The sequence below is a fragment of the Carcharodon carcharias genome, chromosome 7, assembly GCF_017639515.1.
Source record: "Carcharodon carcharias isolate sCarCar2 chromosome 7, sCarCar2.pri, whole genome shotgun sequence".
NCBI classification, from domain to species: domain Eukaryota; kingdom Metazoa; phylum Chordata; class Chondrichthyes; order Lamniformes; family Lamnidae; genus Carcharodon; species Carcharodon carcharias.
Genome location: NC_054473.1, coordinates 25,544,546 through 25,571,032, shown reverse-complemented (window position 1 = coordinate 25,571,032; position 26,487 = coordinate 25,544,546). Strand labels below are relative to the sequence as shown.

The 26,487-nt window shown below is 42.2% G+C and overlaps 1 protein-coding gene across 1 annotated transcript in view; it reads right to left on the bottom strand.

Annotated features, from left to right (window-relative positions):
* Window positions 1-3,023: 3,023 nt before the first annotated feature.
* LOC121280204 (troponin C, slow skeletal and cardiac muscles) overlaps window positions 3,024-26,487 on the bottom strand; it is a 33,981-nt gene continuing 10,517 nt past the window's right edge. The window contains exons 2-6 of the mRNA XM_041191950.1: window positions 12,767-12,797; window positions 12,529-12,675; window positions 7,586-7,700; window positions 5,200-5,336; window positions 3,024-3,055 (exon numbers count right to left, since the gene is read on the bottom strand). Of these exons, the coding sequence (XP_041047884.1) occupies window positions 3,024-3,055; window positions 5,200-5,336; window positions 7,586-7,700; window positions 12,529-12,598 (354 nt within the window). The 5' untranslated portion in view covers window positions 12,599-12,675; window positions 12,767-12,797. The remainder of the gene's footprint in view (window positions 3,056-5,199; window positions 5,337-7,585; window positions 7,701-12,528; window positions 12,676-12,766; window positions 12,798-26,487) is intronic.

Below are 26,487 nucleotides of genomic sequence, written 5' to 3'. Positions count from 1 at the left end.
GCATATCCCAACAACATTTCCATTACTCAGTGTCTTTTGTAATTGAGCTATATCTGGATAAGACTCTCCAAAGTGCAGCTGAAACATATGTGGAGAAGCTCAACCTCTTCCACATAAAGCACATTTATTCTCCAGCAAACATCGTCGTAAGTTTAAAGCAGTGATTTTTAAAGCTTTAAATATTATTTCCTACTATTCAAACTTTAACAAGGCCTAATTTGTTTTTTTGTCATTAATACCTTAAAAATACAATGAATTGAGCATGTATTGGATTTATTTCCAAAATTAATTATATTTTAAAAGTGTAATTAGATTTCCAGATTACTCCGTCACAAATATTGCTTGCTTGCTCATTCTCGCACATATTTATTTTTCCAGTACAAGTAGCCATTCTACTTCCTCCTCCATCTTAACCTCCCCACCTCCAATTCAGTTTCTGCTGTCTCTTCTGATTTTGCTGATTTCTGTCAGGCAACCTTGCATTAATTCATCCAAGTGACAGTCCTTCTTGTGTGAGCATAGATTGCATGTCCAAAGGCTATTCAACTAGGCCCCACTCACCTATCACCTCTATTGTCACGCTGACTTGCATTGGCTCCAGGCCCCACAATTCTCATTCCTGTGTTCATGACCTCTCCATTTCACTGTGACTTCTTAGATCGCGCTCCAAAATTTGTTGCTGTTGCTACATTGACACTGCTGCATTCATGGCCACCCTTTTCTTTCTCTGGTTTAGTCAATTTCAATCCATTGCAGATGCTTGCCTCCTATTCCTTGCTTTCTTAAATTGCGGACTAATTGCTAGAGATGAAAACAAATAGGATCGAAAGCATTAATTTGACACTGACAGCCTCATAGTCCTAGAGGAAAACACAATGGGCAAAATATTGAGCTTGGCGGGCAGCGCCCAATCTGGGCGAGCGTAAAATGACACATGATGACGTCAGGCAAGCATCCCGATGTCATTGCGTAATCCCACGATATTTCGTTCGGTGGCCTTACGGTTGGTGGGCAGGCGAATACGGTAAGTGGCCTTTGCACTTTTTAGGAAACCTCATCCACGGGAGGGATGAGGTTTCCTAAAGCAAATAAAAATATAAAAATTTGACACTTGAATTAAAAACATGCCCCTGCTCATGTGACAGTCTCACACGAGGGGACATATTTTATGACGTTTTTATTTTGTGCATTAAGTTTTTTCAAAGATCGCTTCATCTTCTTGAGCAGTTTCGTGCCTCGGAGATTGAAGCGCTCTTTCGCGTGCATGCGCAAAGTTCACGCTAGGCCCACTCGCCCTCCTCCCCCCCGCCCGCACAGGCAGCGCTCAGCATTGCCGCTTGCGTTCCATGCGGGGCAGGCCTTAATTGGCCTGCCCGTGTAAAATCACGGAGCGATCAGGGGCGGCAGTCGGCTTCCTGACCCCTCCCGCCGAGCATCCCCACCAAGGGCAAAATCCTGCCCAGTGTATAGAGTGCTGGGAAGGGCTTGAAACATCAGGCAGTTCTGACATTTGAGGATGGGGGATTGTGGGGGGGGGGGGGGGGGGGGGGGATAACTTTTGACAAAATAATTTAATTTGCCCCAATACTTACATCTCTGTATAGTCCTAAATCCTAGAAAGTCCACAGTATATGATTAGCTTTAATTCGGGAATCTAAGAAATAGTTTGGAGTAATTCAATGATTGACCCATCTTACCTACTTCTCCAAGGATATTTCTTTTTCAGACTTCCCTGATGCCTTAACTAGAGTGAATAGCTAAGCTTTATAGATCAGAAAGGCCCAGGTTTGTCTGTTGGTTAACTAATCTCATAAGAAGCAAAAGGAACACGACAAGTGGCCCCATCACCCGAGTTAGTGAAGGGGAAATCAACCCAGGATTCTTGCTCTTGTTTGCTATCCAGTGACTTCTGAGGATGTTGGGCGAGGACAAAATTTGGCTGAGTTATGATCCTTTATAAATAATAGGAACTTGACAGTGCCTGGAGTTCAAAGAACCATACCTTAATAAAGACGAAGAGATGGGTAAAAATTGTCAGAATAAAGCTTGAAAAAAGTCAATTTTCTGGAGGAGTTTAGTTGATAGCAACTACATATTGCTGTTTTATCTGATACAAACTGTATAGTTTGTGCCAAATGGCTCACTTGCTGCACTATGGACTTTTATTCAGATTGTGCAATTTACAAATGTGCAGTATATGTGTTGTTTTTACTTTATTTCTGTAGCATATAAATCATTGCTGAGAGTTTTTTTAAGGCATATGTGGGTATTAAGTGCACATACTTGTTTAGAGAAGAAACTGACCTGTTTGAGAATTTAGGGTTTTAAGTTTTTCTGTTTAATTTCTTTTGCAGTCTGAAAGTTGGCCAATCTGAAGCTGTTTTATTGATCCTATTAATATTCCTTTCTGCGTTTCTATTTAATGTTGAGAACTGAATTGGCATCTTTGTACTATATCAATCCTCTCTTTTATGCTGAAATAGAATATGTAACATGTTTTCATTTTAACCTATATTAAAGATTTTGTGGCTGTGAGATCAGATAACCAGAGATCATTGTCCCATTAATCAATTACATCCCAAAACTTTGACCTGTGGAAACCCAATCAGTTTACAGAACCAATCTGTAATGTTTTTCAGTAACAATTCCATTCAATTCTTGTTGGTTCAGATTTTGTGTTGCTGCAAATATAGAAAGGGAATCAATCAGAACTGTAAACTGAGGTTATTGTGAGTACAGTTAGTTTATCAAATGCTTGTCTGATGTAACATTGATTAAAACTTTATTGACCTTCAGCAGCTGTCATAATTTTCTTATTTTAAAAGGTTACAGTAAATATCCAATTATATACAGTAATGAAAAAATATCCGTAGTATTTGAATGACAGAGGAAATCTTAGACTTGAGTGCAGTTTCAATCAGTTGTTCCTAAGCTAGTTTGATTAATCATATAAGTTGGTAGCAGACTAAACAAGGGTCACAACAAAATAAGTAATCGGACTCTTGGCATCAGTCTTACAAAATTTACTCAACACCTTTCATGAATTCCAGGAATTCTGTAATAGAACAGATTACATTATAAGAATACAATATTAAAATAAATTTTAATAAACAATAAATATTAAATATCTCACAACATTAAAATGTGATTTTTCATCAATGTATTGAAAATACATTTAAGTTGAGTAAAGTGCCCCTGAAAGTTGCTAACTGTGCATGGTGCACTTAATTACTGAAAACAATTTGGGACGCCACCAGTTTGAGCTCAGATTTGTTGCTCCTAGCCTGATATATATTCAGTATACTCTACTGTTGTTTTGCTGAGCTCAGGATGCGGATTATGTGTCTGCCAGAAAAGGCTGATTTAGCTCCAATCTACTATTGCTAGGTCTGTAATGTTTGAGCCTGCTTATCCACAAAGATACCCTACGTACTGCTTCCAGCAGCCCTTCGCCACCTACTTTCGAAGGAGGACAGCCATTAGTAAGTCATTTGGCACCCGAGAAGTGCTTAGCCCCTTTATAGATGGCAGTGCGTATAATGGGGAGGCAAAGGCGTAGTGGTATTGTTGCTGGATTAGTAATTCAGGGACCCAGAGTAATTCTCTGGGGACCTGGGTTTGAATACTGCCATGGCAGATAATGAAATTTGAATTCAATTTAAAAAATCGATGAAACCATTATCGTTAAAAACTTATCTGGTTCACCAATGTCCTTTAGGGAAGGAAATCTGCTGTCTTTACCTGGTCTGGTCATGTAGATGTGACTCCAGACCTACAGTAATGTGCTTGACTCTCAAATGCCTTCTGAACAAATGGGCAATAAATGCTGGCCCACATCCCATGAATGAATAATAAAAAAAATAAGGAACTCTTTATGAACTGTTTATAAAATGTGTGAGTGTTGGGCACACAGTACCCATCAAGTAACAGTTCTAGGAGATGTGGATCTTGCCCCTTTCTAATCTAATTGTGATAGTTGATGAATGTTGGCTACATGAGTGTATTCTCATGCCTGGTATTCAGGTAACACTTTCCAGCAGATATCATCCAAAGTCATCGGTTACACAATTGACATTTGGCTTCACCTTTCTAGAAGGTCTTCTGCAGGACAGCTTGTAACATGCAATCTACCTTGATGTTCTGAACATTGAAATCCAATGTCATGTGCCAGGTTTACTTTTAATAATTTTAATCCAAGATGGCTTTGGTAAAAACATGGTGTACACTGGCTTGAGCACTGTGGAGGGGGTATCAAGACTAGTACAGATCACTGCAGATGCAGTAAAGTTGATTTCAAACAACAGTCCTGGTACAGCTCACTTTGAAAACTGACAGAACCAATCACAATCCACACCTGTAATATGACAGGCATTATCATATATGATAGCACATACAAGGTAGTTAGTCCGGTTCGAAGGTCAAAGAAAGAAGTGCAATGTGCTTATTAATAAGTCATAACATTTGATGAGAGATGACTATATTTAAAATTTGTGAAAAGGGGGTTTGTGTCAAGAGTAAAAGATGTGAAGATGGAAGGATTTTGTTACAAGCAGAGTGGGAGACCAAAGAGGGAGCCTATGGGAATAAATTTAGAAATGAATTAAGGAATAAACAGAAAAAATGGATGATTGGGGATTTCCATGAGAAAGGGACAAAAACAAAGGGTCAATAGATTGGAAAGAGGCGGGACAGGGTGATAATGTGGAAGAGAGTAATGGGAGAATAGATGTGAGGAGAAAAAGAAATATGTGGGCCAAGAGAAGTGAGGAGGATCGTAGTTTAACATGAGATTGGCTTTGGGATTACGTGAAAAACAATGAAGGAGACAAGGGTATAAAATGAGGACAATATTGCACATCCATGCATTGTGTGTACCATGCAAGAGAGAAAGAAGACAGCACAAAAAACATAGGGTCTCGTCAAATGTCATGCAAGGCTGGGGTTCAGTATGGCTTCTTAATATATGTTAATTTAACCATTGTTTGCATCTGGTAGAAAATCAGAACCATGGAGTGTGAGGGAAGACAAATGAGAATCAGATAAATGGATTATACTGCCACTTCAAAAACTTTTGAATGCTCAAATGTAATATTTTTGAAAATTGTTGCCTCCCCAAGGACTTGGGGAATTTGTTTAAGAGTTGCTAATTAAACAAAAGACTCTGGGTTGCAAAACATATTAAGCGATTATGTAACTCACCGTCATAATCGATTTTTCCATCACTATTTTTGTCACCATCTCTCATGAGCTCTTCAATGTCATCATCGGTGATACATTCACCTGTTTCTACCAGCATTGTTCTTAATTCATTGAGGTCAATGTAACCGTCAGCATTTCTGTTAATATACAGGTGAGTATAAAAGTGGAAACAGTGACACTGATGGATTGATCAAGCATTGTGCCTTAATAAGATTTGCAACTTTAATAAAGCTTGTTTCTTCATGTAATTTTATATGAATCCTGCTGAGTCTTTTAATATTATAAATGACTTTTCAAATCAGCAAAACAATTGCAGCCTGTATGTTAATCTTCACCATCAATAAGGAAGTTAAAACTTCAATGAAATCAATTTGAACCTCCTTCATTGCATATCCTATTGTTACTTCCGACTTTTTGTAAAGGGGTGGAATATTTAAATTTCAATGTCTTTGATTAAGTTCCTGAGCTGAATACTATGCACATACACTTTTGTTTTTACTCTTTAAGTTATGAAATGGATTCAATTACAATATTCAAGTCACCATACTTATTGCCTTCATGGACTAATATTGAGTTTGTTACAAATATGTTTAATGCATTTAACAGGGTTGTTCAAAATCATGAAGAGATTTAATAGGGTTGTTCAAAATCATGAAGGGCTTTAATAGAGTAAATAAGAAGAAACTGTTTCCAATGGCAGAAGGGCCAGTAACTAAAGGGCAATTAGCAAGGTAATTAAGCAAAGGAACCAGAGATGAGTTGGAGGGGCGTTTTTTATGATCTAGGATGCACTGACTGAAAGAAATAACTTTCAAAATGAAATTGAATAAATACTTGAGGGCGGAAATTTGCAAGGCTATGGGGAAAGGGCAAGGGAGTGAAACTAATTAGATTGCTCTTTCAAAGAGCTGACACAAACATGATGGGTCAAATAACTTCCTTCTGTGCTGTATCATTCTGTAATTTTATAAATCAAATATGATGTGGAAGCCATATTGTGAGCCTGTGCTACAAACTGGAAATTCAGCATGCCTGGGGACAAAAAAGGAAATGGTGGTCTCCACCACTGGCAACAATTATTTACATAACTACAATGGCACTGCTGTCTTCTGAGGCTTTGAGAAAAATCTTCTCGTGACAGTTTTCTGGATCGCCTCATTTACTTCACAGCAAGTTAGGCTGCTGGCAATAGTAACATTGCAAACCAAATGCAGAAATGCTAAAAAAGCATTATTCTACATCTATTCTTGCAATTAATGGGAAGACTTTAGCAATCACTACATGGTGAGACTTTTTTTTAGACTTTTTTAGCAATACATTTGCACAGAATATATTTCCTCACAACTGTTGGTTGAAATTATGGTCCATTCATGTCTAACATTTTATATCACATTCTTGATTATTTCAGTATCTGGAGTATTCCCCATTGTTGACTCTCTCTTTCTAACAAATAGGTCTGGATTTTTTGGCACCAACCATTTGTTAAACTTGCACTTTCCCATAGATTTTTAATGGGCTTTTGCACTGGATATTCCAGTCAGCCAACAACAGGTTGGGGGTCTCTATAGGGTATCTGGCACCTGTGTGAACAGGAAAATCAACTGTGCAACTCCTTAACCCCCATTCAGATTGAAGAATCATGAATGAACAAGATAGTGTCAGATCCAGGAATTATCAGTTAGACTATCTCATTCAATGTCAAATCAAAAATAGAAAGTAAAACAAAGCGGAAGCAAATAAATACTTGATTGAGAGAGGGGGAGCTAAAACTTTGAAAATAAAAAAATAAAAAGAATGATTTATTTTTAAAAATTTCCATCACTAATTAAAATTTTTAAGAATGAGAGTACACACTTGTAAAATTTAATTTTCGGTGTGAGAGAGATTGTTTGGAAGTAATTAAGACTTAATACCCAGTTCAAAATTTACTTACGCTTGAATGGACAAGACCTAAATTTTTCTGGCGACTATAATGTGTATATATTGGTTAAGTACAGAAACGTCATGCTGTTATATATATATATGAATGGCAAATCTCTCAGTGAAATACTATCATGTGCACCTTTTCGAGGAGTATCCATCTTCAACAGCAACTTCTTGATTTAAACATTTAACTGCACATGTGTTTGCCTCTTCAAGTTCTTGTCTGATTTACATGTTAATAACTGTGAGCAATGTTAGTTCACTGTTATTTCTATTGCAAAAACAGAGCCTACCTGTTGTTTAATATTCAGAACAATTAAGGTCCACAGTTTTCTACTGACATAAATGGATGCAAACCTATTTGGTGGCAAATTTAATAATTGCATATATTTGGGTCATCGTATGTAAATGTATGGGAATGTATATGTAAGCTACAAGCATATTTTAAACAATAAACACTTACTTATCAAACATTCGAAACAATTCTGCCAGCTCTTCTTCTGGTTTTCCTTTGCTATCGTCTTTCATACACCTCACCATCATGACCAAGAATTCATCAAAGTCAACAGTTCCACTGCCTAAATGAAAATCAAAAATGGGAAATGTTTACATTGATCACATATTAAAGAAAATGTACAAAATCACAAAAATACATATCCAATTGCTTAACTCATCATTTAAAAAGTGGTCTGTCATTAAATATGGAACAGTAACACTGTCCTATTTTCTAACCCAATGCACTTCCAAAATGTCTGTCTTCATTGTCTATCACCTTGCACACCCTTAATATAAAAGGTACACCTTTTAAAAGAATTCAACTGAATGAGATCATCAAAATTCTAATAAAATAGAAAACTTACCAATACTCATAGTTTTCACTCAGTAACAACTTAAGACAGTAATAGAAAAGCAAAGTTTGATGGACTGTTGTGGAAGTAAGACACCACAGCATGTAAAATTGTTATGTTGATGTTTTATGTTTTATGTTTAATTTTCAGGAGCCAGGCATTGCTTTTTATTTTCCCTGTAGAGATTGTTGAAGATCTGCTGAATGTTCTAGTACATAATGGTTACTGTCCAAAAATAAATTTCCAACAATGCAATGCATTGCATATGAAAACTAATAAAAGTAATGGCTTGGTTAAGTTCTTTCCTCAGTGGGTTATACTAATAAATAGCAAAGTGTCAAGTATTTGCAGAAAGCTGCAGAACTTTTGTAAACCCATAATTCACTGCCTTTGGGAGATAGAGAGGAGAAGAAAGCTATTGCAGACAGAACCCTGGGAATAGGTAGCCAATATTTTTTTTAAAAAACAGTGTGGGGCAAGTACATTAATGAGTGAATTTCACACTTCTACTTTTTGACCTCTTCCCTCGCAAATTTTACCATAACTGAAAATAAGAGACCAACCCATTAAACAATCACAGTATCACAGTGTAATGTTCAATCATCACTGATAATTTTCAAGGCTACAGCTCTCATGATAATCATTGAAAAAATGATTGGAATTATTGAACGCAATCTCTGTAACATAAGCACAGATCTTGCAATCCAATGTAAAAAAACAGAACTTGACTAATTTAGTCATGATGGCCCTGGAAGCTTTGTGCCTACTAAAATCTGAACTAAGTTAAAATCTGTCCATGTCTGCTGGCTTTTTAGTGTGAAATGATTGATATTCTTTCTATTGCTATAGTTTTTAATTTTCTAACCTATCAGCATTATGACATTGACTGCAATTCATTGTAACCCTATAACTTGTTCAGTGGAAATCCAAACTCATGCTGACCATGTGGTTCACTGGAATGAACTGTATCTGGTGTTGTGACAGCTTTCTGAATTTGACACTTTATTCCTCATTTTAAGATATTGGACAGTAATCTCTGAAAAAAGAGGAAAAGCTACTTGCATCCACAGGCATCTTTAAACCATGATAAAATTATAATAGTAAAAAGGTTAGTCCCAAGCCATTATGTGAAGTTCAGTTGACTGCTATAAAGTTAAAACTTGTGCCACAGGATTTTCCTTCTACTCATGAAGCAACAATAATTTACTTGCAGAACTTCTGAATTATCCAATCAGTTCATATACATTATCATATCCACACATTCTTTATCTCTACTGTTTTTTAATTCATTCAGGGGATGTGGGTTTCGCTGGCTAGGCCATCCCTAGTCACCCTGGAGAAGGTGGTGGTGAGCTGCCTTCTTGAACTGTTGCAGTCCATGTGTTATAGGTATACCCACAGTGCTGTTAGAAAGCAAGTTCCAGGATTTTGACCCAGCGACAATGAAGGAACGGCGATATATTTCCAAGTCAGGATGGTGTGTGACTTGGAGGGGAACTTCCAAGTGGCAGTGTTCCCATCTATTTGCTGTCCTTGTCCTTCTAGATGGTAGTGGTCGTGGGTTTGGAAGGTGCTGTCTAAGGAGCCTTTGTGAATTCGTCCAGTGCACCTTGTAGATGGTCACAGTGCTGCTACTGTGCATCGGTGGTGGAAGGAGTGTTTGTGGATGTGGTGCCAATCAATTGGGCTGCTTTGTCCTGGATGATATCAAACTTCTTGAGTGTTGTGGGAGCTGCACTCGTCCAGGCAAATGGGAAGTATTCAATCACACCCTTGACTAGTGCCTTGTAGATGGTGGACAGGCTTTGGGGAGTCAGTCGGTGAGTTACTTGTCACAGGATTCCAAGCCTCTGACCTGCTCTTATAGCCACAGTATTTATATGACTAGTCCAGTTCAGTTTCTGGTCAATAGCAACCCCCAGGATGTTGATAGTGGGGGATTCAGTGATAGCAATGCCATTGAATGTCAATGTTGATGGTTAGATTCTTTCTTTGCCTGGCACTTGTGTGACACGAATGTTACTTGCCACTTGTCAGCCCAAGCCTGGATATTGTCCAGGTCTTGTGGTGTTTGGACATGGACTGCTTCAGTATCTGAGAAGTTGCAAATGGTGTTGAACATTGTACAATCATCAGCAAACATCGCACTTATGATGGAAGGAAGGACATTGATGAAGCAGCTGAAGATGGTTGGGCCGAGGACACTACCCTGAGGAACTCCTGCAATGATGTCCTGGAACTGTGATGACTGACCTCCAATAACCACAACCATCTTCCTTTGTGCTAGGTATGGCTCCAACCAGTGGAGAGTTTCCCCCTGACTCCCATTGACTCCAGTTTTGCTAGGGCTCCTTGATGCCACACTCAGTCAAATGTGGCCTTGATGTCAAGGGCAGTCAGTCTCACCTCAGCTTGGGAGTTCATTTCTTTTGCCCATGTTTGAACCAAGGCTGTAATGAGGTCAGGAGCTGAGTGGCCCTGGCGGAAGCCAAACAGTGTGTCAGTGGGCAGGTTATTGCTAAGCAAGTGCTGCTCAATAGCACTGTTGATGACCCTTTCCATTACTTTACTGATGATCTAGAGTAGACTGATGGGGCAGTAATTGGCCGGGCTTGATTTGTCCTGCTTTTTGAGTACAGAACATACCTGGGCAATTTTCCACATAGTCGGGTAGATGCCAGTATGTTAGCTGTACTGGAACAGCTTGGCTAGGGGCACAGCAAGTTCTGGAGTACAGGTCTTCAGAGCTATTGCCAGAATATTGTCAGGGCCTTTGCAGTATCAGCCGTTTCTTGATATCACGTGGCGTGAATTGAATTGGCTGAAACATGGCATCTGTGATGCTGGGGACACCCAGAGGAGGCCGAGATGGATCATCCACTCAGCACCTCTGGCTGAAGATTATAGAAAATGCTTCAGCCTTAACTTTTGCACTGACGTGCTGGGCTCCCCCATCATTGAGGATGAGGATATTTGTGGAGCCTCCTCCTCCAGTGAGTTGTTTATTTGCCCACCACCATTCACAATTGGATGTGGCAGGACTGCAGAGCTTAGATCTGATCAGTTGGTTGCGGGATCACTTAGCCCTGTCTATCACTTGTTGCTTCTGCTGTTTGGCATGCAAGTAGTCTTGTGTTATAGCTTCACCAGGTTGATAACTCATTTTTAGGTATGCCTGGTGCTGCTCCTGGCATGCCCTCTTGCACTCCTCATTGAACGAGGGTTGATCCCCTGGCTTGATCGTAATGGTAGAGTGGGGGCTATGCTGGGCCTTGAGGTTACAGATTATGCTCAAGTACAATTCAGCTTCTGCTGATGGCCCAAAACAGCTCATAGATGCCCAGTCTTGAGCTGCTAGATCTGTTCAAAACCATTTAACATTGTGGTAGTTCCACAACAACTGTGCGGATGCTGTCATGGACAATGCATCTGCGGCAGGCAGGTAGGTTGATAAGGAAATATGTTTTCCCCTCTTGTTGGTTTCCTCACTACCTAGACTAGGCAGACCTAGTCTAGCAACTATGTTAATTAGGACTCGGTCAGTAGTGGTGCTACCGAGCCACTCTTGCTGATGGACATTGATGCCCCCCACCCTTCTCTAAAAGGCATTAGTGAACCAGATGGGTTTTTAACAACAATCAACAATGGTCATCATTAGACTTTAATTCCAGATTTTTATTGAATTCAAATTCCACCATTTGCTGTGGTGGGTTTCAAACCCAGGTCCCCAGAGCTTTACCCTGGATCTCTGGATTACTAGTCCAGCATCAATACCACCAAGCCATCACCTCCAATGCTGATGCTACAAAATTTGTGCCAAGGCTTTTTTTAACAATGAAACACATTCAAAATACAACATACTGTTGACAGATCTCTCTTTTGAAATGAAGGACTAGGAAATAGCTTTTAACAATTGCATATGGCTCCCCCAATGTGTATATCTTCCTCTGGCACAGCTTTTTAACTCAGATGTACACGATCTCAGACAATCATTTTACAACAGAAAACTCCAGGAAATGTGTGCAGGTTTTTATGGAGGAGCAAAAGGAGCTTGAATCCTATATTTTCTCCATCATTATTCTTTCCTAATCTCCCCACATCATTCACAAAATTTGATGGGAATGTGGGCAGCTGACTTTATTCCAGACCAACACCACAGCAGCTTTGAATGAGTTTTAATATTTTTGGGAGCATTTGAGGCATCTTTCTCCATTTGATTTTTCAACTATATCGAGTAAGTCCTTGTGGTGACATGGGTGAGATGACAAGCCTTCTAAAGTATTGAACCTGTGTGACATCATTCAGTGCTGTTGGACATTAGTGCATTATGGTTATAAGTCCTAAAGGAAAATAAGTTCAATTATAATTTATGAAGAGTCAGTAGTGTTTAAAGATGTGATAAAAAAAGTTATGGTCATGTACTAGGATCTGGGGACTTGAGTGCAACCCCCTAGTTCTTAAATCTGCCTATGGCCCCATAACACAAAAATCAGTAGCTGATTATAATAACAGTGATAAATAATGTTAGGAGAGGTTATAACATAATTTATATCTGTACCATCTTCATCCACTTCATCAATCATCTCCTGCAATTCTTCAGGTGTTGGGTTCTGACCCAACATGCGCATCACTTTGCCAAGCTCTTTGGTGCTGATGCATCCATCTTCAGCATCCTGCACAAAAATATCAAAAGCTGCCCTGAACTCTGAAAAAACAAGGAGCATTTCAGTTCCAGGAAGTTTGACATGATTCAAGCATTGATTTTCATTTTCTTATTGTGTTTAATGACTCCTTACCATTCTTCTGCTCCTCAGTCAGTTGCTCAACCTGTGTAACAAAAACATTGATTGAGTTCCGCAAACGTCATTATTCTACTACTTCAAAGCAACCATGAAAATTGAAAGCTACGGATTGTGTGAGAAAGATTAGATATACGGTTGTAAACAAATGGGTTAACTCTAAGAGCTGTGTACAAAGACTATTATAGATGCTCACTGAGAGACAACTGTGACTAACAGTTTATGACTGATCACATTTTAGATGTTTTTATGATGGCCACGAACTATAAGCAAAAGATTTACAGGCCCCAATTGTTGAATCCTACATAAACTTGAGCTCATCAAAAACTCCACTGCCATATCCTAACTCACACCAAATCTCATTTACCCATCACCTCTTTGTTCACTGCCAGTGATTTCTGGTCCAGCAATGAATCAATTAAAATTCTTATCCTTGTTTTCAAATCTCTCCATGGTCTTGTGACTCCCTATTTCTGCAACGTCCTCCAGCCCCACAACCCTCTGAGATCTCTGCGTTGCTCCAACTCTGCCTTCTTGAGCATCTCAGATTTTAATTTCTCCAACATTGGTGGCCATGCCTTCATTTGCCTAGGCCCTAAGCTCTGGAATTCCCTCCCTAAATCTCTCCACATCTGTATTTCTCACACTCTCCTTTAAGATGCTTCTTAACACTTAACCCTTAAATCAAGCTTTTGATCATCTGTTCCAATATCTCCTTATGTGACTCGGTGTCAAATTTTGTTTGATAACGCTCCTGTGAAGGCACTAAATAAATGCAAATTGTTGTTATATGCACACACTAAATGGTCACTACTTGGTCATGCAAGTTTTCACAATGTAACTGCTGAAGCACACGGTATCATTATGAGGAGGAGGTTATACTGTAAGTAATATGAACATTTATAATGCTGTACCTGTGCTTTGTCCATGATAAATAAATGAAGAAGTAATGAAGAATTGACACACACTAATCAAACACATCATCTTCTGACACCAGCACAAAGCTGTGCCTTTGCTATGAGGTTGAACCAGACCTTTTGCAACCTCAGCATTCTTTTTTAACCTTCAGCTGAGCTTCCTACCCATATTCTCTTCAGCATAAAGACGGCTTACTTCTACTTCTTTAGCACCACTCATCTCCATTCCTGCCTCAGCACTCCAGCTAGCGAAACCTTCATCCCTCATGTCAATCTCAGACTCAATTCTTTCAACGCTCTCCAGACCAGCCTCCCATATTTAGGGTTGCCAACTCTGGCTGGACATATTCTGAGAAATGTGAGCAGAAGTGACATCACGACAAGCCGACTGCATGCTGCGAATGGGTTCTAAAGGAGCGCGAGTGAGGAAAACAAATCCCCGGGGTAAGATTCCTATCGTGAACATCCCTGTTCATACAGAATGGAAATATATCCCTTTTATACAGAGCACACTCGAGAATTCAGCATTGTCCAATCACTGCAGCCTTGTGTAAACTAGCAATAATGTAGGATTTCAATGAATTGCCCTGATGTTCATCTTGGCCTAACTTGAAAAACAAATAAATGCTTCCAATTCCTACCTGGATTAAAATCCCTGAAGATCAATGTTTTCCTCCCCGCAAAATAAAATCCCATTAGGATTGGCTTCCACCAAAAAATGAAGAGGGAGAAACTCATTCTACCCTTCCTGTGCTGCAGATTTAAATCAATTCCCGGGGACACCTTGCAGAGAAAGCAATCAGACACTTACCAATATTACTGGATAAGATTGCCCTTGCAGAAGTGCTCAGTCCTAGGGTGGAAATTTCTGCGCCCACTGGTGGCAGGCGTGACTGGTGACATGCTTGGACAATATGGCATGATCTGTTTCACAACGGCAGGAAGGCAGGTCACGATCATCCACTCAGCCTACCGATGGCAGGCTGTGTTCCCCACCTTCAGTCGTCGGAGAGCTCATTGTAATGCTTCAGCATATCATTAAAAGGCCATCCTGCCAGGCTCTTGGATCCCCACTGGATCGTCCATCCACGTTGGCAGGTAAGCACATCGACGTGTTTCACAACAGCCCACAGGTGATGTGCACTTGGCGGCCTTCACTTTGAGAGAACTGGAGGTGAGTGAACAGCATCATTCAGCAGGGCTCGCCAGGGTCACCTGTTGCTTTGCAGGCTTCGGGGCACCGGGGGGCCGAGGTGAAGCGCCACCCTGCCATGGAAGCGACTATTGTCGGCCGGCTGTCTGGGGGCAACTACTGCCCAGCCTCGGAGGTGACTATTGTTGGGGGTAGTGGGGGGGGAGCAACTGCTGCCCTGGCGTTAGACTCCGCGCACAAGAAATCGAGGTGGGGGGCAGGGTAGGCGAGGGAAGTGGCCATGCAGTAGGGACACCTGTATTAACTGACCATTCCTCTGCAACTGAGACAGTTCAGGCGCAGCCACGATGATATGATTAGGGTTGGGCTCCTCGCCTGCCCGTCCACGAGAGCAACACAGAAGCACCAAAAGGCTACCAAAGGCCACAAACCTTACCCCCCACCTGGCACAGAGTGTGAGTCCGCGACCACTTTACTGGACCATGGAGCAGTTGGACATTGTACAATCTCCTCACCAACGCTGGCCATGTAGCAGTCACTGCTCGAGGCGCTCATAGCCCCTTGCAATCTTAGCATCGCGATTAGGAGCAGTCTCCCCCATGTCACAGGTTGACAGGGCAGCCATGCAGTGCACTCATCTGTGGCCATCTGAAGGGTGGCCAGCACTCTCTGGGAAGCATTAAGGGCTGGTCACACAGGGCACGGAAAGGTGCTAAGTACACCAATGCTAACCATGTCTCTCTCTCTTTCATGCCGCAGGAGGACCACATCTGGAGCATGGAGCCTAGAGAATTAGCTGTATGCCTGATGGCCTGCAGAGAGCAAAGAAGATGGAGGAGAGCGACTGAGGCTCCTGACTGTGCAAAGGCAGGTGCAGCAACCTCAGGAAGAAGGGGCTGTTGGGGCTTCCGCCCACACTGCCCACGAGTGATAGAGAGCTGTGGCTAGTCGGCGCTTAGTGATACCCAGGGTCTATAGACGCCGCCTGTCATTCCTGCGGATGACCAAGAACTAGTGTTACCAATGACTGCGCATATCTAGGGACCTGGTCGCTCACATCTACTTATTGCAGGACTTGGCAGCAAAGGGCTGTGAAAGTGACTGCAGTGCTCAATTTCTACACCAGTGGCTCCTTTCAGGGCTCCACAGGTGACCTCTGTGGGATCCCACAAGCCACCACCCACAAATGCATCGCCATGGATGCCATCTTCTCAAGGCCACACAATTTGTGCCTTTCACCTGGGGCCGGGACAGCCAGGATGCAAGGGCCATTGGAGATGGTACAGATAGCCCTAGTGGGGGTGGGGTGGGTGAAAGGAAAGGATCGAAATAGGCTAAAAGGTAGAGATAAAAAAATGGATGAAAATACATTTAAAAATTATGGAAGTAGGTGGGAAAAGAAAAATCTATATAAATTATTGGAAAAAAAAGGGGGGATCGGAAAGGGGGTGGGGATGGAGGAGAGAGTGCATGATCTAAAATTGTTGAACTCCTTATTCAGTCCGGAAGGCTGTAAAGTGCCTAGTTGGAAGATGTTCCTCCAGTTTGCATTGAGCTTCACTGGAACAATGCAGTAGGCCAAGGTCAGACATTTGGGCAAGAGAACAGGGTGGAGTGTTGAATTGGCAAGCGACAGGGGAGGTCTGGGTCATGCTTGCGGACAGACCGAAGGTGTTCTGCAAAACGGTCACCCAGTCTGCGTTTGGTCTCTCCAGTGTAGAGGAAACCACATTGGGAGCAACGAATGCAGTAGACTAAACTGAGGCAATTGCAAGTGAAATGTTGCTTCACCTGAAAGGAGTGTTTGGGCCCTTGGACGGTGAGAGGGGAAGTAAAGGGGCAGGTGTTGCACCTTCAGCGGTTGCATAGGAAGGTGCCGTGGGAGGGGGATGAGGTGTAGGGGATGATGGAGGAGTGGATCAGGGTGTTACGGAGGGAACGATCCCTGCAGAATGCCACCGGGGGGGTGATGAAGGGAAGATGTGTTTGGTGGTGGCATCGTGCTGGAGTTGGCGGAAGTGGAGGAGGATGATCCTTTGAATGCGGAGGCTGGTGGAGTGATAACGAAGACAAGGGGGACCCTATCATTGTTCTGGGAGGGAGAGGAAGGTGTGAGGGTGGATGTGCAGGAGATGGGCCGGACATGGTTGAGGGCCCTGTCAACCACCGTGGATGGAAAACCTTAAGGAAGAAGGAAGACATGTCAGAGGAACTGTTTTTGAAAGTGGCATCATCAGAACAGATGCGATGGAGGCGAAGGAACTGAGAGAATGAGATGGAGTCCTTACAGGAAGCAGGGTGTGAGAAGCTGTTGTCGAGGTAGCTGTGGGAGTTGGTAGGTTTGTAATGAATATTGGTAGACAGTCTATCACCAGAAATTGAGACAGAGAGGTTAAGGAAGGGAAGGGAAGTGTCAGAGATGGACCATGTGAAAATGATGGAGGGGTGGAAATTGGAAGCAAAATTAATAAATTTTTCCAGGTCCAGACAAGAGCATGAAGCAGCACCAAAGCAATCATCGATGTATCGGAGAAAGAGTTGTGGGAGGGGGCTGGAGTAGGACTGGAACTAGAAATGTCCACATACCCCATAAAGAGACAGGCATAATTGGGGCCCATGGAGTTACCCATAGCCACACCTTTTATTTGGAGGAAGTGAGAGGAGTTTAAGGAGAAATTGTTCAGTGTGAGAACAAGTTCAGCCACATGGAGGAGAGTAGTGGTGGATGGGGATTGTTTAGGCCTTTGTTTGAGGAAGAAGCGGAGAGCCATCAGACCATCCTGGTGGGGAATGGAGGTGTAGAGGGATTGGACGTCTATGGTGAAGAGGAGGCAGTTCGGGCCAGGGAACTGGAAATTGTTGATATGATGTAGGGTGCACCTGATGCTGTGTCTGCCTTCAGCACCTGAACCTTTTGGGAGCTGGAGCAGAGCAGCAGTGGTCATAGATGCTGAAGAGATGGGGGCCAGCCCGTCCTTAAAGGTGCTGAGAGCACATTGAGAGAATGAGAGAACTCTGTGGAGGTCACCCATTACATTCTGACAGCAATGACAAGCACTGCTGAGGTGCAGGCATCAGTAATATTTCCAGTTAGTGTGAGACTGGACCATCACTTTGGTCTGAAGGCTGCACAAAGCACAGGGAAGAGGCCCTGGACCAAGAAACCTGCCTTTTATCTTGTGCAGAAAGGTTCCACATCTAACTGACATGAACACTGCTCATCAGAACAAGGAGCCATAGGCAGGGAGACATTCTTGGGGGTTTATTGACAACAGTGAATAGCATGTACAATTAACACCCGTGCCCAGGCTGTGCAACTAATTCTCTTTACCTTTCCTAACCCTGCTGCTACGTCTTATTGCTCCCTGGACATCCACACTTGAGGTGGAGGCAGCATGCTGACTGCAACGCCTTGTATGTGATGACTTTGGCGGGCGTCCTCTGGTGGACCGAGGCTTGGAGGCTCCTGGCCTGCTTTCAGGGTCCTGCTGTGTGGCAGTGGCACCCTTCTTGGCCTGTGGTGCTGGACCTGCTGTGGTCACAGGAAAAGGGGAATAGGATGGGCCGGACGCTCTTGGAGTCACCTGGATAGATGGGCCCGGAGTGTGCACTTGCTGGTTCTCCTCCCTGTGGGTGGTCAGAGGCCCCAAGCTGACTCCTTGAGGAGCAGGGGTAGCTGGAGTTAGATCGATCTGCCCGGCATCCCTCTTGCCTTCATACTGTTGGAGGCCAACTCTGGCATCAGTGATGGAGTTGAGCCCATGCAGCAGTGCAGGAGCAAAGTCCTGAACCAAGGTCTCCAAGGTGGTTGTCACCCTACCAATGTTGACCTCGGTGCATTGGCACGCCAGCGCTATCACCTCAGCCTGAAGGCAGACGGACTCCTCCGTCGTGCATTGCAATCTGAGAGTTGCAGCGGACATCCCTTCCTGTTGTTCCCTAGCTTGTCTTTGTAGCTCCGGCAACTGTGACCTGATTGAGTCCAGAGGCTCGTCATCTGACTCGGACTCAGCAATGTTCTGGCCTCCAGCACTCTTCCAAGTGCTGGGGACCTGGGAAGTCCCTGCTGCAGCCTGCTGTGGATCAGACAGTGTGATGTGCTCACCAGATTGTGATCCTAGGGCTACTCTAAATCTAGGTCCCACCGAGGTGTGTGTCTCTGCGCTGGTGGAGGGTGTGGTGAGCACTATGATGGGACTTCAGGGAGGATGCCTCCAGATTCTTCTTCAGAGGTTTCTTTGGGGCTTGATTGGAGGCCCTAGGTCATGAACTCTGTCGGCTGTTTGGCAGATGTGCCTGTGGAAGCAAGGGGAGATAATTAGTGCATGGCAGTGGCCTGTGAAACAGGACACATCAGTAACAGCATGGTTGTCTGATGGATGTTACACTGCCGGATCCTCACTTGATAGAGCAGCGCTGACCTCACCGTCAGCACAGGAATGGTCCAGATCCTTGCCGGCCAGCTGGATGGCTCAGTTTTCAAAGTCCGTGAGGACCTTGATTTCAGGCATGCTGCCACCAGGCAGCGACCTCTTTCTCTTGTGTGCCAGCTTGTCCTGCATGAATAGAGATGGAGAAAGTATAAGCAGGACGCCTGCCAGGCCAGATGATAAATATGCCTGCCTTTGTGAATGGTGAGTGGTGAGTGGTCCCATGGACGGGATGAGGACAATGACGGTGAGTGTGAGACAGTGAAGGTTATGTCCCTTGAACTGGCAGTGAGCAAGGGCCCTGCAGATGTGTCATGGGTTTGTGAGTGTGTGAGGTGAGAGTCATGAGAAGAGTGACTTACCCTGGCGGAATGGAGGAGATCAGTCATCCTTTTGTGGCATTGGGTGGCTGTCCTCTTCTGAAGGGCGCTGGCGCTGACCACCACTACCACTGCCTCCCATGCTGGATTGGTCAAGTTGCTGCCCATCCTGTGGCCAGAGCAGGAGTACAGGACATCCTGGCGGGCTTCCACAGCATCTAGAGGTCGCTCAAGGGACCTGTCGTTGAAACAGGTCTTTTTTCCTTTGCCAGCCACGTCTTCTGGGCAGCAGTGGTGAGCTGGTGGCAATGTGCGCTGTGTTGGCAGCTGCCTTTTAAACAAGGTGGTTGGCATGATGCAATGGTGGGGTGATGGCAGGCGGGCGAATGAGAGCCCACCCACCATGGAAATGGTGTGTTTCCCGGGAAGGCATAAGTAATGTGGCAGGCTCGGGATGATATGGTGTGAAAACTCGCCATCGGCAGGTGGAACGCCATTTTGCCAGCCTGCTACAGCACTTAGTGCAAATTTGGGAAAATTCTTCCCTTAGTTTTACCTCCTTATCTCAATGAGGTCGAGGCTCAGTGCCGGTGGGAAAACAGGCAAACTGCATGCGCCCCAGTTTATGTTTTATGTCATGCCAATATGAACGCAATTAGATTACTGTTTTCAATGAGTGATGACTGGCCAGAGATTCTGTACAAAGCATGAGCATTATTTGCTTGAAATATCCATTTTAAAATCTCCCCGGATTACTTTTAAAAGCCAACAAGAGATTGATGTCAATTCTGGTAGACACCCAGCCATTCCAGGAGGGTTGGCAACCCTACCTATATTCTACCCTCCATAAGTTTCAGCTGATCCAAAATTCTGCTGTTCACATCACAGCCAGCATCAAGATCCACTCTCTCTCACCCTTGTCCTTGCTGATTTACACTGGCTCCCAGTCCCTCAACATTTCAAAATTAAAATACTTATCTTTGTGTTTTAATCCATCAATGGCCTGTCCCCTCCATTTCTCTGTAGCCTCCTCCAAACCTACAAACCCCTCAAGAAAGCTGTGTTCCTCCAAATATGGACTTATGTTTATGCCCTCCCTTTTTCCACCATTGATGGCTGTGCCTTCAGCTACCGAGGTCTGAGGATCTGGAATTCCATCCCTAAAACTTTCATCTCCACACCTCTCCATTATCCTTCAGCAGGTTCCCTAAAACACATCTCATTGGCCAAGATTTTAGGCAGGCCTTCATTTAAGTCTTTAAGCTGCTCAGCATCCATTTTTATCTGATTGTACTTCCATGAAATGTCTTGGGATATTTTTCTACAGGTAAGATACCTTGTAAATATAAATTGTTATTGTTGTAGATTATTCCTCAACTGCAAGCTTTGAATCTATTGAACGTTGGCCTAACAACAGTTCAAAAGATGCGACAGAATAGCACTTTGACAAATCATGTTTCAGTCTGCAGGAATGGGTCTTCTTTACCCAATAAACATAGCTTTGCTGAAAAGCAATTTCTGGGCACAAATTTAACAAAACAATTACAAATTTAACCAAACCAAAGATGGCAAATGCTTGAGTTACTAATGACAACAGTAACTTGCACTTATATAGCTCCTTTGATGCCATAAAACCTCCCAAGGTATTTCACAGCTCTGTTATAACACAAAATTTGACAATAAGCCACATAATGAGACATTGAGATAACCTCAATCTTGTCTAAAGGGATAGGTTTTAGCAAGGAAGAAAGAGAGTTAGAGAGTTGGAGAGGTTTAGGAAATGAATTCCAGAGTTCAGGACCATGACAGCTCAAGACACAGCCTGGTGGAGTGATTAAAATTAAGGATGCACAAGAGGCCAGAATAGGTGGAGTGTTGATATCTTGGTTATTGGGCTGGAGGAGATTAAAGAGGTGGGGGTGCGAGTGGTGACCATGGAGGGACTAGAAAAAGATAAGAATTTTAAAACTGAGGCATTTCTTAATCGGAAGCAAATAGTGGCCAGTGAGCACAGAGGTGATGGATGAACAGGACTCGGTGCGAGTTAGGTCATGGGCAGCAGAGTTTTGGATGGCTTCAAGTTTACAGACGTAGCTGGTCAAGAGTTGAAATAATTAATTCTAGAGGTCACAAAGGCATAGATGAGGGTTTTAGCAACAGATGAGCTGAGGTAAGGTGGATTTGGGCGGTGTTACAGAGATGGAGATAGGTGGTTTTGGTGATGGTGTGGATATGTTGTTGGAAACTCATCATGGGGTCAAAAATGACACCAAGGATGCAAACAGTTTCCTTCAGCCTTAAAAAACTGCCCAAGCTAGGGATAGAGTGGTGGCTAAGGAACAGAATTTGTCCTGGGGACTGATTACAATGGTTTTGGTATTGTCAATGTTTAATTGGACAAAATATCTGTTCATCCAGCAGTGGATGTTGGACAAACCATTGACAATGTAGAGACCGTGGAGTAGTCGAGAGAGGTGGTGGTGAGGTAGAGCTGGGTTTGTCAGTGTACAAGAGGAAACTGATGCTGTATCTTCGGATGATGTTGTTGAGGAGCAGCATGTAGATAAAAAAATAGGAGCAAGCCAAGGATTGACCTTGGGGAACACCAGATGTGATGGTATGGGAGCAGGAGGAGAAATGCTTGGATAGATAAAAACGGAACCAGGTGATTGCAGTCCCACCCAGCTGGGTGACAACAGTGAAGCATTGGAGGAGGAGAATGTGGCCAGCTGTGTCCAAGACTGGAGACAGGTCGAAAAGGAGGACAAATACAATGAACCCTCCTTTATGTACAACGTGCTCAATTTAACGATTGGTAATAAAGAAAAAGGGCTTCTAAAACATTTTGATTTCCATATGTTGTTCTGCTTAATTTAAGAAAGATCAATAAATATTAAAGAACCTTCAAGCAAGCCAAAAGAAACTTTAGTAAAGAGTTACAACTGCACCATGTGGACCTCACTTCTGTTGCATTTTGCAATGTGCTGGATTATAAACTGCTCACATGCACAGCACAGTGCCATCTAGCGAACATGTGAAAAAGGAACATTAGAATGTACAGCAGAAAGTGGCTTTTCTGTAGGGGATTTCAAGTTTAAAATGTTTGAAAAAGAAACAATTCAAACCTGGAAGTTAGTGCAAAAATATGTGAAAGAATTAATATTAGCAATTATTCCTCAACAACTACTTGTTTCTTTGGCTCTGACTTCTTGAGCTTGTTTTAGGTGCTGATTACTTTTTTTACAGGAGGAGACAGACAGGCTGTAACAGCATGGCAAGAATAGAAGCAGCACAGGAAGGACAGCGACAAGGTCCTGAGACGATATAGTAGCGACCTCACACAAGAAAGGTGCTGGTAGAATCAGGGACAGAAATAGTACCTAGAGAGAGTAGCAGTGTTTCTGGAATTTAATAATCAAATTCAGGATGAAAGAAAAAAGTCCTGCATTTATTTAGCACTTTTCACAGCCCCAGATTGTCCCAAAGCACTTTATAGCCAATGAAGTACTTTTGAAATGTGGTTATTTTGTAATGTAGGTAGATTCAAGATTCAGCCTGAGAGCTTGGTGTCAGTTGCTTTTGCTGGAAATCTCTTCACTAATATGTGGCCCTAAAGCTTGGGTATTCATGATGCTGAAGCCATGGTCTTCATTTCTCAGCCATTCCCTCACAGGAAACACAGAAACATTCTTCTCCCTTTACTGTTAAAATTATGATATGTTGCTAAGTTATCCAATTCCTCCAAGTCATACACCATCTTGACTTGAAACTATATTGTCATTCCTTCATTGTCCCTGGGTCAAGATCCTGGAAATCCCTCACTAACAGCACAGAGGGGGTACCATTGCACAGGTTGCAACACTTTTGGAAGGCAGCCCACCATCACCCTCCCAAGGGCAATTAGGGATGGACAATAAATGCTGGCCTAGCCAGTGATGCCCACATGTCATGAATGAATGAATAATAAAATGGAAATAGATTTGTATTTATTATTAGGCCACCAGAGACACACCACATGGCAAGGAGAAATGGCCACATAGTAGATCATGAAGGATTGATTGCCTCTCCCTACCCCAATCTCTTAAGCAACACCTGGGAATTACCCCTCGCACTGTCCCCCTCCAAGAACAACTAGACATGTTCTCTCAGTCCGTCACTTTATAAATATTGAAAAAGTAAATATGTACAAGCTTTTATTTTATCCCACTTTATTTGTTGCTCTGGCTTCAATCATATATACAACCTCTCAGTCACCAAATGCCTTTTTGGAAGGAAATTAACACCAGATTGCACATATTGGTCTTTCATGTATTGTCATGGTAAGCTTCTGTGAATGGAATGTGACATGCTCATTTAAAGGGCCAGACCAACTCAAAGATGAAAGATTTGCTAAAACAGCATTGAGAATAGTTCAATCTGAGTTTACTTCATATTCTGATAGAATTCAGACACGTTCCTAATAGTGCCAGTAATGGCTACTGCAGAGTGCATCAGAAGTTAAAAGTGTGGGTTAGATAAGATCAGCTGTTTAAAAAAAGTCTCTCCTTTCTCTCACATTCCCATTCCCCACCCATACACCACCCCGCCCCACCAACCACACCCCCCCCCACCCCTGCCACACACACACACACACACACACACACACAAATACTCTTCATGGGTAATTTTTTGACTTGCACTTCGGGCATTAAATCTCAACTGCCAGAAACAAACCAGAATTCAAGCATGTGCTGAATATGATTTTCTAACCAATATTTCAAATGGTGGGATATCATGCTTTTAAAGTTCTAATACATTGGGCAAGGTACTCCAGCTTGAAATATGAGGTTAGAAAATTACCTAAATTCCCTTATTCTCTTCATTATGCTCATTTTCTGGTTCTTTATTGCTTCCTTTTTCCATCACTCTGGCTCACTTATGTTTCTTTTAGTTAATTTATGAATTGTCACAGCTTTTCATACTTTTGAGTTTCCTTTAATGAGTGACTTTCTTTGTCTGTTCCTTGATTTCTCCTGGCTTTATTCCTATCTATAACCTATTTAAGCCTTGGATTAGCTCAGCAACAAATGCACATTGCGCCTATTATTGTATGGTCCCAATTATTACATAGCTTCTGAACTAATTGATGTGAGGAGAAACTTTACTCTTACTTCAACTATTACAACTGGTCCTGAGCCATCAAAGAATCCAAGCTGTACTTTAGCAGTGCCTCCATGGTGTTTGTGTTCATTGTTGATCCTATCTTTTGAATGCAATTATTCCAAATAGCGTATATTCACTGTTAGGTGATGCTTTTGGTGCCACATGAATTATGTGAAAAGTGAAGCAATAAAATAGTTACAACACATTGCAGTAGCTACTATTAGCAGGAAGTAAAGTATATTGCAGGATGCAGGAACTCCTGGACTTATATCCACCTTCAGTTAGCAAATTGCTGTGAAGCCCTAAGCATATAAGTGAGCTGGGACCAACTGTATATCTAGTTGCAACTGTTGGAGAAGTGGTGATGCCTATCAACTTTAAGAATTCTCCCCAAACATTTCTAACATTTTGGGGGATCTTATTAAAACAGCTGTGATGAAAAGGGGCAGCTGTTATCATTGTTATGGCGTCACCTCTAAGTCAGGATGGTTTGGATATAAGTACCCAATACACAAAGCTCTTTTATAGTTCTGTTCGCTGTGGCCTTGGTAACATGACTCCTTGTTATTTTTAACAATATACACGACAAGACAACTGTTGAGCAGAGCTAAGACAAATACTGCGGATGGTTTACTTTGTTCCACGTTTTTGATTGACATAGACATATATCCTTGAAATCTTTATCTGAGCATTTGGGTCCCTCACGGTTGATGGGAGCTTATCGCCAAGATAAACGCCCCCACAATACCCAGAAATAGCTTTAACTCGGAGGAACAACTATTCATCGCATTCCTCGAAGGCCGAGGGTAAAGATTACAGACAAAGCCGTATTAAAAAAAAAATTAACAATAAAAGGCTTCCGTTAATTATATTGTAAACTTATGAATGATAAATAATACTCAATACACTTTTATAGATCGGACCAACATTTTAAAAAATCCCGACCTTTGTCACGCTTCTTCAAACTTGAGCCATAAATGCTGCAAGTCAATCTTAAACAAATGATAAAATAACCCAACATCAACAGGTTTGAATCCGGGAGCACAGGAATCATTTGATTGTTGGCTAACACGCTCACACCGATGGTAGATCCACCTGCAGTTTGTTTTATACTCATTGAGAGGCGCCTGTAAAGTGGGACAATAAAAAAGGCAACAAAAAATCTGAATTCGGAATCATTAAGAGATTTCATGGCTCACTATTTGTTATAAAAAACGTATCTTTAAACCCAAGACACGCTTCAGCTCCTTATCAATTGTATTTTATCGACCAAGGAAGGTTAACTTTATTTTTTTCATTTGCTTATTTGTCAATTTAAAAAGTTTATAGGCCGAGATTGCACCGTAATCAATAAAATACGGACTCAAAACGTTAACTGTGTTCCTGTCCGCAGATGCTGCCAGACCTGTTGAGTTTTTCCAGGTATTTTTGTTTTTGTTTTGGATTTGCAGCATCCGCAGTTTTCTGTTTTTATCTTAGTTATAGTTGTATGGAGATTATTACCGAATCTAGCCTCGCCCTTTAAATATGATTTGTAGAAAAGAAATGCAGAGGTCTTATGTTTAACTTTTTAAATTTTTTTCGAAAATTATTTTAAAATAACTTTTCTTGTACCTAACTTTTAAATTAGGGAAATTTTCTATTCAATGAATTGTTTGAAAAAGTTGTCACTCGTTCGCTGCTGCAAATTTAAATATAACCTTTAAAACCTTTAAAACTGTACTTTATTCATATTCTGGTGTAATTATTATTATGC